This window comes from Acipenser ruthenus, chromosome 7 (genome assembly GCF_902713425.1).
Source record: "Acipenser ruthenus chromosome 7, fAciRut3.2 maternal haplotype, whole genome shotgun sequence".
Lineage (NCBI taxonomy): Eukaryota > Metazoa > Chordata > Actinopteri > Acipenseriformes > Acipenseridae > Acipenser > Acipenser ruthenus.
In genome coordinates, this window is record NC_081195.1 from 1,407,415 (window position 1) to 1,426,304 (window position 18,890).

Below are 18,890 nucleotides of genomic sequence, written 5' to 3' on the forward strand. Positions count from 1 at the left end.
CAACCTCTTTTTTTTAAATAGTAATTTAATCTTAACTGATTTTATTAATTATATATGTTTGTACATTAAGAGTAAGACCATTGCTGTTAGATGACACTGATTTGCACATGTTTAAAAAGGTGGCAAAAATGTCTCAAAAAAAAAAAAAGGAGGAGGAGCTATCAAGCTAAACAGTTAAATTGCAAATCTGTGCTCATTTAAATGAGTTCCAATTAGCATATGAAAAGGGTTTCAATGTACACATGTTAAACTGAGAATTATAAAAGTGAGAATTCCCTATTTACAAACAGACTCCTTTTTTCACAGCCATTCTTGCAGAGCTTTCTCCCTTACAAAGGGCCGTTGTTACCTTGTCCCTATTCTCAGTCAATGGTTTTATCTAGTTCATCCAGTCAATGGAGAGACCCACTGGAGGGGCTACAGGAGCCTAGTCAGGATACGTATGGGTACCTAAACCCTTCAAGCTACGAATCCTGATGCAATTTGCAGAAGAAAGAAGTTATTGGAAATCAGAACCCAGTACAGTTGTTAAAAGGCATTAAAGGGTACATAAGGGGGGAATTTTCAAATAACTATGTAACTTGGTGTCCGGCTGACATTTCTCAATACAAATTTATTTCCTATTGAAAATTATATATTTTTAGAAAGGTACCATTTTAATCTACGCTGCACAATAACTTACTAATACATTTAAAAAATGTTTTTGCCTTTTTTTTTTACTTTCATATTTTGAATCTCATAACCGACCCCTGTCCCAGAGTTTGATTTTTAAGTTTCAGAGTGAAATGTTATACATTTAATTATTATAATGTTATGTTTTTATACAAAAATCTGAAAGTATTTAAGTTGTTTCAAAAACATATGTTAAATATGAGAAAAGCTATGTCATTACCTATTTATACACACACAAAATCTCATAACCGACACCCACTGACTTTTTGTGTTGAAATGATAACATATCAATAAAGTCTTTCAAGGTGAAAGGTCAAGGGTTTCTGTAGGGAAGGACTGGAGACAGAGGTAAATATGCTCTTCATTATTTTTAAAATATTACCGTTTAACTCACTAGTGCAGCCTGGCACAGTTGTGTAGCTCATAACCAACACCGCTAGCAAAACATGGAAATAAAAATATTTATGAAATGTACATGTATTTAATATAAATTTACCTCATCCTCATTGTTATTACAGTGAAATCGGAAAACAATGGCTGCCCTGTTTGTTGTAAACGGACAAAGAAGTGAAATTTCTCACAACCGACACCTTACAATTTTTCTCATAACCGACACTCTTCAAAAACAAGAAAAATGTTGGTTATGAGAAGTTAGTGTCGGTTATGATTTTTATATTATTTACTTGTATACTTCAAATCATTTTTTGGGGTGTCGCACATTAATAACACTAAAATCCCATTATATAGATATAGTTAATGTTACAATCAGTTTTATATTCTCTTCCGGATCCATATTTTCTCTCAGAGCTGATAGTTAAGATATTAATAAGATGTCTTTGTATATAGCAAGGCTGAGCTGTGTATTTGTGAGAAGTTTAGAAGATACAGGAAAGAAGAAAAAATTATATTGAGAGACAAAATAAGTACCTAGCAAAGGAAAGAGAAAGTAAAAAGAAATACATGCCAGTAAGTGAAGTGTCAGATACGGTACAGAGAGGTAGAAGAAAGAATTGGAAAAAGGCTTTTCATAAAAAACAGAAGACAGACCGACAACGAAAAGAACGGACCGCTGTCACTCCACAATCAACACCACCACATCCTGTAAATCTGGGTAATAAGAGTGCAGAAAGGCCCTCTGTATCTGGAGCAGGCCAGGTCCAAACACATGAATCACCGTGCACCTCCAGAAAGTCTTGGGAAGGGAAGACAGATAGAAGAGAATACTTCCAAAGAAGAAAGACCATAGCCACAGAAAAAGCAAAGTTCCTTGAGGAAAAGATAAGCAAGCTGGAAAGACAAACTGAAAAATACAAATTCTGATGTAGACTTGCTTGTGTGTTTCGGATCATTGTCTTGCTGCATGACCCAGCTGCGCTTCAGCTCAGGGACGGATGGCCTGACATTCTCCTGTAGAATTCTGTGATACAGAGCAGAATTCATGGTTCCTTCAATAATGGCAAGGGATCCAGGTCCTGATGCAGCCAAGCATCCCCAAACCATGTCACTACCACCACCATGCTTGACCGTTGGTACGAGGTTCTTACTGTGGAATGCAGTGTTTGGTTTTCGCCAGGCATAACGGGGCCCATGTCGGCCAAAAAGTTCCACTTTTAACTCATCTGTCCATAGAACATTGTTCCAGAACTCTTGAGGATCATCCAGGTGCTTTTTGGCAAACTTGAGACGAGCATTTATGTTCTTCTTAGCGAGCAATGGTTTCCACCATGCTACTCTGCTATGAATCACATTTTTGCCCAGTGTCTTTCTGATGGTGGAGTCATGAACACTGACCTTAGCCGAGGCGAGAGAGGCCTGCAGATCCCTGGATGTTGTTCTAGGGTTCTATGTGACTTCCTGGACGATTTTATGCCTTGCTCTTGGAGAGATTTTGGCAGGACTGCCACTCATGGGAAGATTCACTACTGTCCCAAACTTTCTCTATTTGGACAGTATGGCTCTGACTGTGGTTTGGTGGAGCCCCAGAGCCTTAGCAATGGCTTTGTAACCCTTTCCAGACTGATAGGCATCAACAACTTTTTTCCAGAGCTCTTTTGAATTTCTTTTGTTCGTGGCATGATGTGCCTCTAGAACCTGTGTGCTGACAACTTCAATCTGATGGTAAGGGCCAAAGTTAGTCAGATTTATATTGGGCAGGGCTGGCCCAAATCAGGCCTGGTTGTTAACCAAAGTACTCAAACAGCTGACCCTAATTATCCCTTTAATTGGGTTGAGTTAACTAGGGGGAGCAATAACTTTTTTACATCTGAAGATTACATGTTTGATTACCTTGCACACCAAACAAATGAAAGAAGCACCAAACTTTGGGGTCATTTTTTCTCTCAGACTCCCTCTATATACTACTACAACCCACAAAAAAATCTGACCAAATACAATGTGAAAAATGTGCAAAAATGCAGAAAATCAGACAGAGGGCAAATATTTTTTTACGGCACTGTATATAGTTTTTAAATGTATTTAAATAAAGGGCTCAAAGGGTACCATGTCAACTGGAATATGATATAGAAGGACGGACTGCAGTCTGTAACCATTTCTTCTGATGTTTTAATGAATTGCACCCAAGGATTTAGCTATAAGATGAAGTGCTGAGAAAGAAACTCAACCAACACAGAGCTTTCATAACCGACACCCCACACTCATAACCAACATTGTAATTAAAATTAGAATTTAAAGAAATATGAAATATATGTTTAAAAAACAAATGCTATAGTTGTTTTCTATTTGCAAAACACTCCACATCTGTCTAAGTACTGTTTGCTTAGGATTTATTTTTTCTTCAGGAAAAAAACTTTTATGAAAATGTTATTTAACAGAGTGTCGGTTATGAGGTAGAAATTTATATTATTTAAATTAAAAACAATAAGTTTGTAATCATTGGGTGAAATATACATAACAAAAAAATTACAATTCTAGAAATACCACTTTTATAAACCTATCTAACAACAGTGTTCAGTTTTAACAAGTTTTCTATTGGGTGTCGGTTATGAGATTTTGAGGGGTTCATTTTGACCACTGGCTTCCCAAGTACCTGCATGGATGTCTCAGAACTACATTTACCATCATCCTGCTCACTGGTAAATCCATCTCAGTTACATAAGAGCATGAGCATGATGGGAAATGTAGTTCTGAGAGGTCCATGCAGGTACTTGGGGCGCCATCTTGAGGCAGGGAAAGCAATTTAAAAGTTTTAAAAAAGTGGTCAAAATGTAAAAAAAAAATTCAAACAATATACACACCTTATGTAAACAGCTGTAGCAACACATGGGAACATGTAACACAATACCATAAAATGATCCTTATGTACCCTTTAAAAACAATATTAAAGCTATTATTTCATATGGTATATTGATAGATGATCTATTCTCTGTATCAAATGATACACTCAAGATCGTAACTGAAGTCATAAGTGTACAACACATGACCAGTAAGGTTTTCAGCCCTTAGGCTAACAATGGTCATGAAAAAAAAAAAAAAAAAAAGGTTTACAATCTTTTGTTCAGATGTTTACAAACAACTGAAATACACAGTTAACATATTTGTACCTGGGGGCCTTTGAGCCCCTTATTACTATGATGAATTAATTAATTAATTAAATAAATAAATAAATAAATAAATAAATAAATAAATATATATTTATTTGGCAGATGCCTTTAGAGTCTGGTGCACATTTCTACCCCCGTTAACTTCTTGTAGCAAATTGCTCAGACTAAGAACTTTCATCAAAATCAAGTCTGGGCAAGTCCTGAAAATACACCCTTATTCAGTCGCTCAGCAAATCAAATTTCACCGTAGAGAAAAAGTAGCCCAACAGGACTTCTTTGTGTGTGATCATGGCTCTCGCTTCTCTATCCCAGACCTCTAACACTGTCGACAGCCCTTTTACAAAATTAAGAGTCAAAATGGCACTCCAAAACATTGAAACACCTGCTGTTTTTAAAATGCATACACAAGGTGTCACACAATGCAGCCCCAGATTTGGGGTGGTTACACATAGAAAACTCTAAAGAGGTCTTGTGTGCCCAGCTTTGTGAGTCTGTTAGCAAAGTAAACACAACAATTTCTAACAACACTGGGTGCTGTTTGCAAACATTGTAATCAGATTTCCTAGAACTGTCAATAGATTTCACCTTACGTGAAAGCTATATTAATTAAGGGATGTTTCTACACTATCTCTTCAGTGATCCTTTAAATACTGCTGAATATCTCATGATTAAATGTTTAATGCTGTTAAAGACAGCAAAAATAGAATTGATAAAAGGCAGAAATCACACGTTTTTAGTTCTGGTTTGAAAAGTATTTACTCAAAAATGCTCCCTCACTAGGACTCAACCCAAGATTTCAAGCAGCATACTGTACCCTCACATATCATTAATAAAGTTTAAAAACACTGTACAATATTTCACAACAAAATGTAAAATGTCATCCTAAACACAGGACAGGTTTATTATTATTATTATTATTATTATTATTATTATTATTATTATTATTATTATTAAATAATAATAATAATAATAATAATAATAATAATAATAATAATAATAATAATAATAATAATAATAATAATAATAATAATAAGCAGAATGAAAATGCTGCAAAGAAGAATCCGGTAAAACCAGATGATATTGACCACTCCCTACATTATTTTACTATGAGAGCCATTACAACTAAAGTCAACAGCGAGTGTTATTGTTATCTGTCTCCCTGGAGTTATGGTAGCACTTCAAAATAAGCGACACTTGTTCAAGTGTAATTGTACAAGAAGCAAAACATGACTTTGTATTCAATTCAATTGTAAGCTTCTGTTCATGACACACTGTATCCTGCCCTCGCTCATACAACAGCAGAGGGGATTTTAAAATAATCTTCTTTGAATTTCCTACCGGAGACCTGCCTAATCCGAATACTGGAGAAAGGTGATGAGAAGCAAACTGGACGCACCAGGGCTGGATATCTTGCAGGTGAAACCTTTCGCTTCTTACAAGGCATGTTTAATAATATTTGAGAACAAAAGATTACGTTTTAGAGCCCAAAACATTAAACAGCCAAAGGCATAGACAAGTGGAACCATCTGCACAGTTTCAACTTTACGGAATGCAAGATCTGAGCTACATGTAGATGTGAAAATTATTGTCAATGAGGGATGCATTCTAAGCTCAAACGGTTGTGTAATAAATGCATTGAAGCATTTTCAACTTAAGAAACTTACACAGGTATCCCAAGTGGAATTACACATTCAGTTTATCATAATTATAAGTTGCAATTGATTTGTTTGAAGCCTTCGCTTGCTCAGCCTACAACAGCATACTAATGTGCTATAAACAGACTGGGGAACAGGCAGGGGTTTTGAAGCCGCAGGTTTGCTGGAAATCATTGCCGTCCACGGTTTGCTTTAGATCTGCACCCAGGACCTAACCATTATGTGTCCTGCTATTCCTTACCTGTACAGTATTATAGCAACTACAAACTTCACCATCCAAGTAAAATTAAAGAAACTTCTTAGTCTGGTACGTTTTTCATGTTGCATCTCAATATACAATCCCAGCCTGGCATTCCGGAAAGTATAGTCTGTTGTGTTGTTTATTGATACAGCCAGATTGACAAAGGGGAAAGTTATGTTAATATTATAAAACCCACCTAAATAACATTTGAAGACTAACCAAAAGTCAGAGGTTGGTCAAACTAGACTACGGTAAACAATCACTTTGTTTGGGTCTTATCTACTACATCAAGTTTAGGCTACATGGTTTCAATCTACGCATGCTTGGCTGTGTACTTTAAAATATTACTATAAAAACAACAAGAATGAAAAAAAAACAGCTAATGTGTATAAACAAAGAGGATTTCTAGCAGGGATTCGAACCAGATTCTTTTCAGTTCTGGTTCAGCTCCAAATTGAACCGGAATTTTCGGCTCCGGTTCCGAAAGTTCCAAAAGGCTGATTTCGTTCCGTTCTGGTTCGAACTAAATGAAATTCCAGGTAATACCGGTTTAATTTTGTTCTAGCCAAGTAGGCTATTTTATTGGTGTTCATAGGTCTGTATTTTCTTGAATTAAACAAAAAGGCATGAAATACAGCAAACTCAAAAGGAAAATAGTGTGACAAGTTATCCATCTGTATCAACAAATGTACTTACTTCCTGTCTACAGAAACAACAATGCCTACGTTGCAGCCTTTAAAAGAAAATGACAGCAGTCCGATGACTTTCTTTTCTCCGTTGCAACTTTCTTTTCCCTGAGTTCGAGTTTGCAACTTGTTTGTTTTTTAAACAATTGAAAACATTGACATTTCCCAACAATCTCGATGGGTTAGCGCCCTTACATTCAACATAATAACTTAATGCAATGCTTGTCTGAAATAAACTCTGTAGCTAATTGAGATCATGGCTCCATCAAATATGCCACTTGCTTTTTCTCTCCGTTTAGTTTTCAACTTTGTGGGGTTTCTAACTTTCCAGGGCTCTACACATCTGTCGTATATTTTTGAAAGCTAATACCAAACATCTCTTCAAAGCATTATACCGTGCTTTACAATGCAAGGCATTATATTTACCATAACCTACATATTTCTTATTGCATCGTTACTCTGTTTTAAACAGAATATATGCAGAAAATCTAGTCTTAGAATAGAATAGTCTTAATACAAAAGGCAAGGTTCCTAAAAAAATGTTTACTCCAAATCGTTCTTTGCACATTTTTGTCTGAAACACAATTAATAATCTCTAAATACATTAACAAACCAGACTTTGAGTTCAAGTCTAACAAATACAAATAGATTAATTCTCAACTCACCTCTCAGCTGCTGCAGCTCCTTGGTAAGTGTTTCAATGTTAGAGGTACAAAACCCCAGGTTCTCCAGAGTTTGTGCTTTGATGGCTTCATCATCCTGTTCATCAAGCATCAGTCTGAGCTCATCTGTGGTCTTAGTGTAGATCTCAATGTCTCTCTCCACCTCCTGCAGCCTGAGGAGCAGTGAGTAGTGATCCTGCTCAGTCTCCATGAGGCCACACTCGCTTTGATTCTGAAGCTCTTCTTCCTCTGCAACAACGTCTCTGTCGTCAGAACACGTGTTCTGGTAAACGTCTGTTTGCTGTGGTGGCTTTGGAGATCCAGCATCCCTCCTGGGAGTTAGCTGGGGAGGCAGAGGTGCTGGCCTGGACGGTTTGAAGGAGAATGAAGACTGAGAAGATCCACTTTCAGCAGGAGCATGCGGCTCATCCTCGGAGTCGGCTGCAGCTGCTTGTGCCGCCGCAGATTTGAGAAAGCGGGGTCTGGGAGGTGGAGGTCTCAATGCTTTTCTTCTCTCCAATGAAGAAGTGGCTTCCTGCTGGTCCAGGGAGTTAGGAGAACCCCGCATGATATCATTTTCACTGCTGTAGTCCAGGATGGAGAAATGCCTGGATATTTTCTTGTGTTCCCCAAATATAGCACCTGGTAAACTTTTTTCAAATTGGGCAAGCTGTTCTGAGAGTTTTGAATCCAAGTCTGCCCCTGAACTTGGAAAGCTATCCAAAGTTATCGATCCGGGTAAGCCGCTGAATTCTGTTTTTCTTGAACCTGCTGTCGGATCATGGTTTCCTCTGCCATGTAACGGATCATGATCACCCACACTGACGAAACAGGGTTTCTTCTTCTGTTTTGGGTCCTCAACCAAACTGTCCAAATCTTGGAAAACTGTATTCTTTCCATTTGAGGGGCGTTCGCAGTCTTTAGACCAACTGCAATGCAAACTTTGAATCTGAGCCTTTGAATCTCTGCTCCCATTCTTTGCTGCTAAGCTTAGTGTTCTGGTAGCTGGTGCAGGTGGGACCTCTGTGTCTGTATTGTCAGCTGTGTGGCCTGTTGAGACATCTGATACACTGCAGTACAACCTGTTACTTAAAGAATGGAGACTTGGCCTGGGAGGAAGCACAGGTTTTGAAGAGACAAGACTGCTAGGACTTGTTCTTGAGTTTCCTTTGTAACTGTCAGTGGCAGTTTCTTCTCTACTGTATTTGGTGCCTTTATTTATACCACTAATCTTAGAACTGCTTTGTGTCTGGTTTCTACGAAATTCATGACCCGGCTTTGTGCTAGAGGATACAGGTTTTGGTTTTGCCATGACAGTACTAGTATCACGGGCAGGCTGTCCATTGAAGAAATCCACATCTCGTAAATGGGCATGCTCTTCCTGCCCGCGCCAGTGATACACATCATTATTGTTATAATACATTTCATAATCACCATTGTTTCTGCTGCTGGGTTCTTCGTGTTCCAGCTCTATATCTTGATCTTCAATCTTTACAAACCTATGGGGAAATATTCCTCTACGACCATTGACCTTGCCTTCCAACCAGCCGTCTTCTAAAGTACCGAGTATCTGGATTCTTTCTCCTACATCAAAATCCAATTCCTCTGGTTCCATGGACTTAAACTGATAGAGGGCCACTCCGTAAACTCCTGCGCCTTCCTCCGAGCCCAGTGATATTTCAGCGGTCACATCGCTTTCGCCGTAGTTGTCATAGTCGTCTTGGCATGCTCGGTCCTCCGCAACTTGCAAAGGACCCAAAAGCTCCACGAATCCCTCTGGAAATATCCCTCTCCTCCCTTCAAGCTCTCCCTCGAACCAGCCTGGTTCAGGAATTCGGATTATTGTTATGATATCCCCTTCAATAAAGTCCAGTTCTTCCTCTAACTGAGCGGACAGGCCCAGCAAGGCTCTGGCTTGGCCCAAGGCGTAGCTCGGGACCTCCGATACAGACCTCTTGGACATTTTGCGGGAGCTGGAGGAGAGATGGAGCTCTTTAACGCAGGATAAAGGGAATATCCCCTTGGACCCCCAGCTGCTTCTGCCTTTCAGCCAATTACTGTCCACAGAACACTCAACAACTACTACGTCACCTGCAAAAAAATACAAAATACAAAATACATAAACTAAAAACAGGAAGGCACCTATAAACACATGGGTAAAAGTGGTTGTGCTGCTGCTGCTGCTTCAGATTTTAAGGTTGAAGGAAAACACTGATGAGATTTGTGGCTTCCACTTGAAGCATAATGTCTATGCAAACTAATTACTATCTCTCTGACATTATGTTTTTTGGTTCAATTTTAAACATGTAAAAGTACATCATGCAAAACCATGATGGCTTGTGGAAATGATTAGCTGACAGATACATGGAGGGGGGTGGGGGTATTTTGGGTTAACACCCAGACAATATGCATGCATGCTCTGGGTTCAAATCCACCTTAGGTCACAAGTGGTGCTTTAAACCTTGCCTCCCCTGGACAATCTTGTCTCTGCTTGAGAGAGGCCAAGGAATAAATGACATGGGGTAAAAATATCAGGTTTGAGGCATGCTTGTAGAACAAGCATTGACAAATCTGTATATATGCATTTAATTTAAAAACTGTAGAAAAACAGAACAAACATCATCACCCTTTTCAAACAAGCATTTCAAAACTATTACTTAAAGGTTTACAAACAACATGTACTGTGGAATGGAACTAAAACCTCAACAGTCAAAGTGAGACATCTGGTGGTTGACAGAGATACAAAGTTTCTTTTTAGTCTGAAGTTTCATTCTAAAACTTCTGTTATAACTGCATTTGAAGTTCTGGATGAATAACTGAATAGTATTGTCTGTTGTGCAACAGGTTGAACTGCTACATAAAACAATGAACTGTGGAACCTACAAGGTGAAGTAGCCCACCCTAAAGTACATGCAAACGCATTATCTTTGTTAGTTAAGCTACACAGGAAAAAGAGCAGCAAAATATTAACTGAGTAGAGAGGTAGGGTAAATTAATACAACTTTAATGAAGTCATGAGACAGGAAAATGCAGTCTTTAACCCTGTAATGGTCATTGGGTGTATTACATATGATATGAAACTTTGCCAGTAGCATACTGTGTTTACAATCCAGGGCCCACTTGAAAATCCGTTGTCATGTCTCAAGGGATTTGAAAGGATTTCACCTGTTTTAATGGGAAGTTTGCCAACATCTAGTGCATTGAAGTCATTGATGCAGACGTAGAGTTTCTCGTCCTGTTTTGTGCTGGGAATGGTAACGGCCTCCACGAATGTGCTGGGAAACTGCCCTGGAAAAAGGAACACAACCCAACTGAGGAACCTTTCAATGAGACCTGGAGGCACTCGCCTCTGAGGGAGAATTACACATCATTCAAAACAGACATTTGTTTTCAGGCAGCATTCAACATTTTTTCAAAAACTAATTTGCCAAAAAAAAAAAAAAAAAAAAAAAAGAAAAATCGATGTGTCTGTTAACTGAAGTTGGGCGCACTGATCACTGCAGTACCTGAGACTCCACATTTGCTTCCAAGCAGCCAGAAATCATCCACCACTCCGAGCACTTCGATGACATCACCGGGGAAGAGCGGCAGCTCCTCTGAGACGCTGGGGCGGAACTGGAACAGAGCGCGCACCACGGTGCCCGACTCCATCACTCATCAGAGACTGCTGGAAAAAACAGAGAGTCAGTGACCAGTAGAGCGTATAGATCCACAGAGAAAACATAACAGCTAGCATGCACTAACATTATCAAAATGAGGGTGTGTTCTTAATGGACTACCCCTACTTTCCAGTAGGTGTCACACGCGAGCTTGAAAAAATAAAAATAAAAAAAGCTATTGAATCAACATAATACTACACTCAGATTGGTTTTCTTTCTTGCATCATTTTTACAAGTGAAAAGGAATACTTTAAGAGTAATCCTGTTTCTTATGAAAGCTGTTAACTTGTAGGCTTAAGGTGTTTGTTTGTTTGTTTTTGTATCCACATTTACTGTACCAGTCATAAATGGTTTTTAATTCAAAACTGAAAGGCTGTCACGAAAGGGGTGATGGTTCAGTGTAAGGAAGGAAATGGGAGAGCGTGCCAAAACAAATTGTTCAGAAAATCTAGATAAATCTCATAAAATGACAAAGATGCCATTATTTAAAGCACTAGGTACTGATTTAAAATAAAAGGTTAGTTAGAAGTTAGAAGTTTCTTTTTTCCTTCATGCATCCGTGAGTATAAATAATTATTGCGATTCCGAACTCCGTTGTAGATTTCAACAAAGATGTTTTATTCAATACAGTCGAACGGCTGGGTATTCCATTTTCCCTAAGCACAGGTCATAACAGAATCAACAAGACAATACAATGCTGGGATTTAATATAGCTTCTCTTAGACATCACCCCTTATTCCTCAACCTATCAGAATATCATTGACCACGTGGGTCCACTTTCGTTTTATTACCTTAAGTGATTGTAACATCAAAGCCTGTTTGATGTTCCTCTCAGGAAACCCTGATGTTATAAAGATAAGGAAGGAGATTGTTTAAGCTTTCGAAGGAAGCCCCCAAAGTGTCCTCTCTGACAAAGCACAGGGTCCCCTTTTAAACTGCCATTTGGTGCACTTTAAAAGCTTTCCCTTTATCATCTGTCTTCCTGCTCCAGTAATTAATATTAAACCCAAATGGTATTTTAACTAACTAACTAAATTAACCCAAATACTAAACAGTTAATCTTTTAAACTATCATTTCTTACAGTGCATGTTTCTCCAACACTAGGAACAGACGCTCCTCTGTTTGAGGGAATCGCTGGTTAATAGAGGACTTCAACTTTTGTGTACTGTCCTTTGAAAAAACAAAAGAAGAAAAGGTTTAAAATAACACATTTTGCACACTTTAGAGAGTAAGGACCCTTCACTAAACAATGAGGGGGGGCACATACTAAAAGAGATGTGTGTGTCACATTTGCAATGCACTAAATTCAAACCAAGAGCCAATAATAACACTGTGCTAATTATTTACAGGTTTGCATTTATCAGTGGAGATAGGTCACAGCTTCAAAGTGGTCACTTGTTTGGGCAGCTGGACTGGAAAAAAAAATAAAAATAAAAATAAAAAATAAATATTCTTCAAATAAGGTACAGAATTGGTTTTGTTGAAATAAAGCTTCAAAAGCAGATTGGGTGAGAAAACAAAAAAACGTCTTTCCAGAATTTATAAAACTTAAATAAATAAAATACATACATACATTATTTGTTTATTTAGCAGACATACATACATACATACATACATACAAGGACACCAATAACAATTCTCACAAGTACTACAGTACTTAGAAGTTTTGCTGAAACCATCTGCAATGTAAACAATGTATACTATTGTGAGAGATGCTAGAGTATTGATCACCCTGCCTCATTGACATTGTGGAGCACGTTCCAGTTTAGATTGAACTGACAGCAGTGTTAGAGGCCTGACCTCATTGGCTTGTGGTAATGCTCTTCAATTATAACACATGAACTTTTTTTTTTTTTTTTTACAAAACCAAGAAAGCCAGTTTCCAAACCTGATTACAATACAAGGTTTTCAGTATCTCCCAGGGAGATCTGGGACTGGGCACTGATCTCTGTTATTGTTTCAATAAAGCTGCGTCCCAAGGACAGTCAAAAAGCCAAATCATTTAGTTAAAGGTATTATTTTTAAATATATGCAGCAGCGTAGGATCTAGGATCTTACAAGGCTCTGTGTAAGAGGAGACATATATATATATATATATATACACACACACACACACACACACACACATATATATATATATAAGGGGAAGATACCGGAAGATACTGGAGGCCATACCGTTAGAGTTCCATTACAATGCAACTGGTACTAGTTGAGCTCCAATTACACACATCAGGAATGAGAATACATCCTGTCGCGGACTCATTAATGTGGGCAGGTTTGAAAAATGTTTGAGTGGCATTAAGGAACTCTCCCAGTCTGAGTTCAGCTTCATTTGTTAAATTAATTTCTTGTCCTAAGTCTGTGACAACTGATCAGAGACCCTGAACATCTGACAATAAAAGCTTCTATTGCCTTTGAAATCAAAGTATTGTGCAGGATATTATTCTATTAGCATCTTGTATAAATCAGAGGGAACATTTTGATTTTGAGCTTAATATGTAAGAAGTACAGAACCTGAAATCACTGATTGGATCAAAACCTTTGTACCAAGACATTTTTTTTGTTTATTTATTTATTTATTTATTTATTGTAATAGATCCAGTTGCAGCTAATGACAAAACAAGTAAGACAAATAAATTAAATTTAAAATAATAATAATAATAATAATAATAATAATAATAATATATATAAATTCTTGCCACACGAATCATTTGTAAGCTTGAAAGGTTTAATGATAATGCAGTGATAATGACAAAGCCTGGTTACGCGTAAGAAGAGCTTCAGTGCAAGTCTGAACACACAGTGGAGCATCACACCCTGAGTGTTTAACGACAGCAAGATCATGGCATGAAGTGAATCAAGAGGGCGCTTACCGTTTCAAAAAACAAAACAATGCTCTGCAGCAGATGAAATGTGTACCTCATCCTGCCAAACAGCTGGCACAATCCAGGAGCGATTGTGAAAACATGTCTAGACAAATTGCCTCATTTACCACATTTACAAAAAGACTAGAAAAAAAAATAAAAGATAGATACTGTAAATAAAAATATGCTGCATTCCCAAACTGTGTTTTACTGCTTACAAGAGTGTTGAAAACATACTGTACAGTACTGTACCATGTTTAAGCAGTGCAGCAAAACTAGTGCAACTCATCTGTCCTTGAGCTACAGCTTGATGAGGTTCAAAAGACAAATGCTCAAAAGAACAAAGATGTATTTATTTATTTTGTTACATACTTCTCCTTTTCTCGCTTTAGGCAAAAAAAAAAAAAAAAGATACACACTTCCTCAGCAAGACTGTAAAATTGGTAAGTGTTCCTTTCCATTTTGATGCCAACATAGACTCACTCTACTGGCAGAGACCTTATTAACTGAACTGCACTCGCCTGCTGGTCTCACAGGAAAGGTTCCAGAGGAACTGAGGATCCTGGGAAAAAAGCATCTTTCTCTCAGGCTGAACATGATGCCTCTGCTTCACAGGGAGAATGTCACAACAAGCATTCACTGCTTTTGTGTGTGCGCGCATATATATATATATATATATATAAAACCTAAAACTAAATTAAGAAAATGAATAAATGCCAGTAATAAATACCAGTAATCCCTGGACACTGACATAACTTGCTTTGCACCTCTGCCAAACTGGATTTTATACACCAGATCAGACTTAAGCAGAACAGTCAACAATACTGAAACACACCCTCTTGGTCAGGCTAATATCATCACACAGCTCTTGTGGCTGAATGATAACTCCACAGCCTCGTTTGAAAACCTCACTGCTCGGCATTGCACTGATGAAAGTACGTAACAGGATTAGGACAGACAGCTCAGTAAACAGAGCCTCATGAACTCCTTGCATGATCTGCGGTGAAGGCTGCATCTGTTTCACCCAGTCCTCCTGCAACAAATGCTACCAGCAGCTGCCAAAAGAACAGTAGAAATGAAAAGGTACAAAGAAGTGTCTGTTCACTATCAATGTGCAGGAATGTAAAAAGTTAAAAAAAAAAAAAAAAAAACTAACCAAAGCCCTTTACTGAGTATTCCCCATCTCTTCTGCCCACTTTTGTTACGGTATGCTAAAGAGCCGCTCTACGAACAGTAAGTCTTGTATTTCTTCATAGCTTGCTTACTGTACAACCCATACAGCATATTATACACTCTTAAACGTTTGGCATACAGTTCCAAGGTTTGAAGAGGAAGTGCATTTGTTTTCAGCACATTTCTTTGCCTGAGACTGCCCCATACACAAGTTTGGTTTCCTGCAGAGGTGATGAGGTTGTAGTTTCCATGAACAGCCAGGTCTGTCACAGTAAGATTTCTATTTCCTGCGTTGGACCATGACAGGCCCTCACACTCTTACACTGTGACTCCTAGGCAGTTTCAGAACATTACAATTTAAAGACATTCTGCATTTGCCCAGACTAGCACACACTCCTTACTGTAGCTAGGAACTGGAATGAACATACAGCTTATTAAAAAATATATCATAAATTTCAAGTTACCTATAATTGGGTGTTTTAATGGACGACGTTGCTACAACTGTACCTCCCTCTTTACAATACCAGAATGTGGCACCATTAGAGTCTTAAGAGTCTAAAACTAAATATAGTGTAAGGAAGTGATTTCAATCTGTCCTTTGACAGAGTTAAAGTATCCGTCTCTTAAATGCCATTCACGCACACATACATTCAAACACATGTGCTGTACCGTTACAGTAGGTGTCTGTTCACATGCTTTTTTATTAATCCTACCCCTCCAAGGCAGGCAATAACTGAGAAGGCACTGCAAACAGTTTACAAATGTAACATGTTCCAGCATGGCACCAGGCCAAAGTTCCTCAGCTTTCACAGTAACTTTAAATAATACAATTCTTACAGTATTGAGTCAATCGCAGTCATACAGTCATTCAGAAAACTGCTCTGGATGGTTTCATTTAATCATTGATTTGTATAAAATGGTCCAGACTGTCTAAATGAACTATCACACTCTCTGGCTTTGCTTGATACAGTACGTCCAACTCACCAGAATGTAATTTTCAATTAACGCAGCCGATTAACTTGTTCTGATCAAAGCCAGAAAACCAATGAACGATGTTTGCGCATGGGATAGCGAACCTTCATGGGTGAAGATGACAGGGCTTCGTAAACTCATTCGAGACAATAGACAGCTGATCATCTACCAATTAGATAACAAGGAGAAGAGGATGCTAGCTATCAAACCAGCTGGTTCCCCCGGTCACCATGCATTCAGCACTGCAGCAAGTGTGATTTGTGAGATACAAAAGACAGCATGCAGCAATGTGACTGCGGGTGAGCTGAAGAGCGAGTGTAATCCAATCTGCTGACATGCTGGTTTATTTATCAACTCAGAATCCTTTACCACAAACAATAGGGAGTTTGTGTTGCACCTGGCAGACACACTGGGTTGCAGTGTCTGCCCCCTGTGCTGATAACAAGGTGAATGCACAGCTGGAAGCTTCCTGTATTGTTTTTATTTTGTTGTTTACAGTTTTGCTATGGTGCTGAACTGTAGCGCATAAGCATTTAAACACTGCTGTCATCAAATGCTTTGGGCCTGAAGGGTAGCAGAGGGGTTACAGATGTATAATAACTCAGGTGATGCACAAGCTCTTCCATAGCCTGGTCCACATTACATGCATGTCATCAAAAGCACTTCCCTAATGCTGCATAGTGTTTTTTTTTTTTTTTTTTTTTTTAAATCAAGGGGAAATTCCTGTAAAGCAAAAGGCTTGTGTCTTGATTGTCTCTATTTTAATCTTAGAGTGACCAGCCAATGCAAAGAGATAGTGTGCCAAAGGACCTGCAGGTAATTCATGTACTGTAGGGAGCGAATAGCGGACCCAGCAGCTATTCACCCATTTGGTGGGGTGGACAGTGTGTTACGCAAACCGAATTAATCACCATCAGCTCCGGATATTGAAACAGTGGAGTATAATTATTTAGACAGAGGCTTTTAGTATTTGAAATACCCTGCTTTCTGTACACTACTTGCCACCACCGCCTCCTGTATCACTTCCCAGTTTTTTAAAGCATTGTACTGGTGTGCCATTTGCATCAAAAGGAAAGGAAGGAGCTTGAGGGAATATACTGTATTTTTTAAATTTTTCTAAAACATTACTGGTGGGTTTTCCATTAAAAAAAATGCATGAGTTACCCCCTTGATTGTGCTTTGATAAAGAGGGGTGGATAGTAGGATCTGGAAATGAAGAATAAAAATAATTTAGATTACTGGCTGTAAAGTCCTTTAAGTGAGTATTTCACCAACCCACACATCTTAATTTCTGATTACACCTCCACTGTAAAGACATTAAATTATAAGGCAGGGTGTATATTATTTATATGTGAGCTATAATTGTCATCTCCGTCTGCAAAATAATACAATCTTTACTGGTAAATTGGGCAGTAGAAATGACCTCAGTTGTACTGTGTGTCCATACAAAGAAACTCAAAAAAGTACTTACGCAAAAGTACAATGCCAATTTATTTTCATATAGCGCCCTTCATGCCATGGCATCCCAGAGAGCTCATATGCACAATGCACTCCAGCTACAACCAATTATGTTTTCAATTTAGACTTAAAAGAATACCATGTATCAACCTGTCTAAAGTCAACTTGCCGTTTGTCAGACATGCAATGGATTTACAAATAAAAATGTTCTGAGAGAATACAAGTAACAATCAAAGAGTGATTTACATAAAGAAGAAGAAGAAGACGATGATGATGAAGATGAAAAAGAAGAAGATAAGATGAAGATCAAGAAGAAGAAGAAGAAGATGAAGATGAAGAAGAAATCATGTCTTATTAGAACTTGCACAGCAATTTCTGCAGCTGGCCTCTTTACTGAGAACGACTTGGTAGGAAGCTTAGTGTAGACATTCCCTGAAACACACCACAAGTTCAGGCAGCAGTGCAAAACAAAAACAATGACTCAGACCTAGACTAGCGTGAGTCTAAACGAGCCACTTATACAAGATTACACAGATATCTTTCATTATCTTCTTGTGTACACTAAGGGTTCAACTCAGTAGCCTTCAGTATCAGATAACATGCTCAAACACAGTTCAGTGCAGAAACATCTACCTGAGGTATTTATAAAGGGTCTGGTATGTGGATGTTAAATACTGTATTTGATAATAATCATAAAAGTTGTTTCCTTTAGTCAATCATAATTGTATTAATACTGTATACTGGTGTATATTAGCAGAGAAGACAAGAAGGCCTTGGCTAGGTTATCCTGCTTGGTGAAGTAACCAGGACAGTATACATATCACTTGGTACTCATGGGACCTCTCCATCCTGTCCAGTTAGTTAAACGACCAGGAACAGATCTCCACAGGCAAGCTTTGCATTCCATTCCCACATACATTCCAGGTATAATGCACATGTAGGACTTCTGAAACTGGCGCTGCTGTAGAGTCCATTCTTCCAGGGATGCAGGTACTACAGTACATGGGAACTGTGCTCCAAATGACAGAAAGAAAACACGGACTGAACACAGGAGCCGAGTCTCCACTGTTGGCATCAGTCATGTGAATACAGTTCATTGCTTGAAATTACGAATCCCAGCAGAGAACAGCGTACTATAAATACAGCCCCTATGGTGGCACCAGCACGTTGCTATGGGTAGCACTGCACAAGACAACAATACAGCAGTTGGTCTTGCACATACAGTATTATATTTTCCAAGAGCAGGGCTTGTCAAGAGGGCATGTGGCCCCATATACAGGGTACAGT

General features: G+C 38.4%; 1 protein-coding gene across 8 annotated transcripts in view; it reads right to left on the reverse strand.

The window, feature by feature from the left end:
- The window catches only part of LOC117415978 (dynamin-binding protein-like), a 45,644-nt gene that overhangs the window by 23,373 nt on the left and 3,381 nt on the right, over positions 1-18,890 (reverse strand). For 3 of the 8 annotated variants that reach the window (XM_034026967.3, XM_059026056.1, XM_034026966.3), the window contains 4 exons: positions 12,218-12,306; positions 10,983-11,140; positions 10,642-10,764; positions 7,480-9,567 (listed from right to left, as the gene is read on the reverse strand). In XM_034026967.3, the coding sequence (XP_033882858.3) occupies positions 7,480-9,567; positions 10,642-10,764; positions 10,983-11,127 (2,356 nt within the window). In that variant the 5' untranslated portion in view covers positions 11,128-11,140; positions 12,218-12,306. Of the gene's footprint in view, positions 1-7,479; positions 9,568-10,641; positions 10,765-10,982; positions 11,144-12,217; positions 12,307-18,890 lie in introns of all 8 variants that reach the window. The other 5 variants (XM_034026972.3, XM_034026971.3, XM_034026965.3 and 2 more) reach the window with 3 other exon arrangements.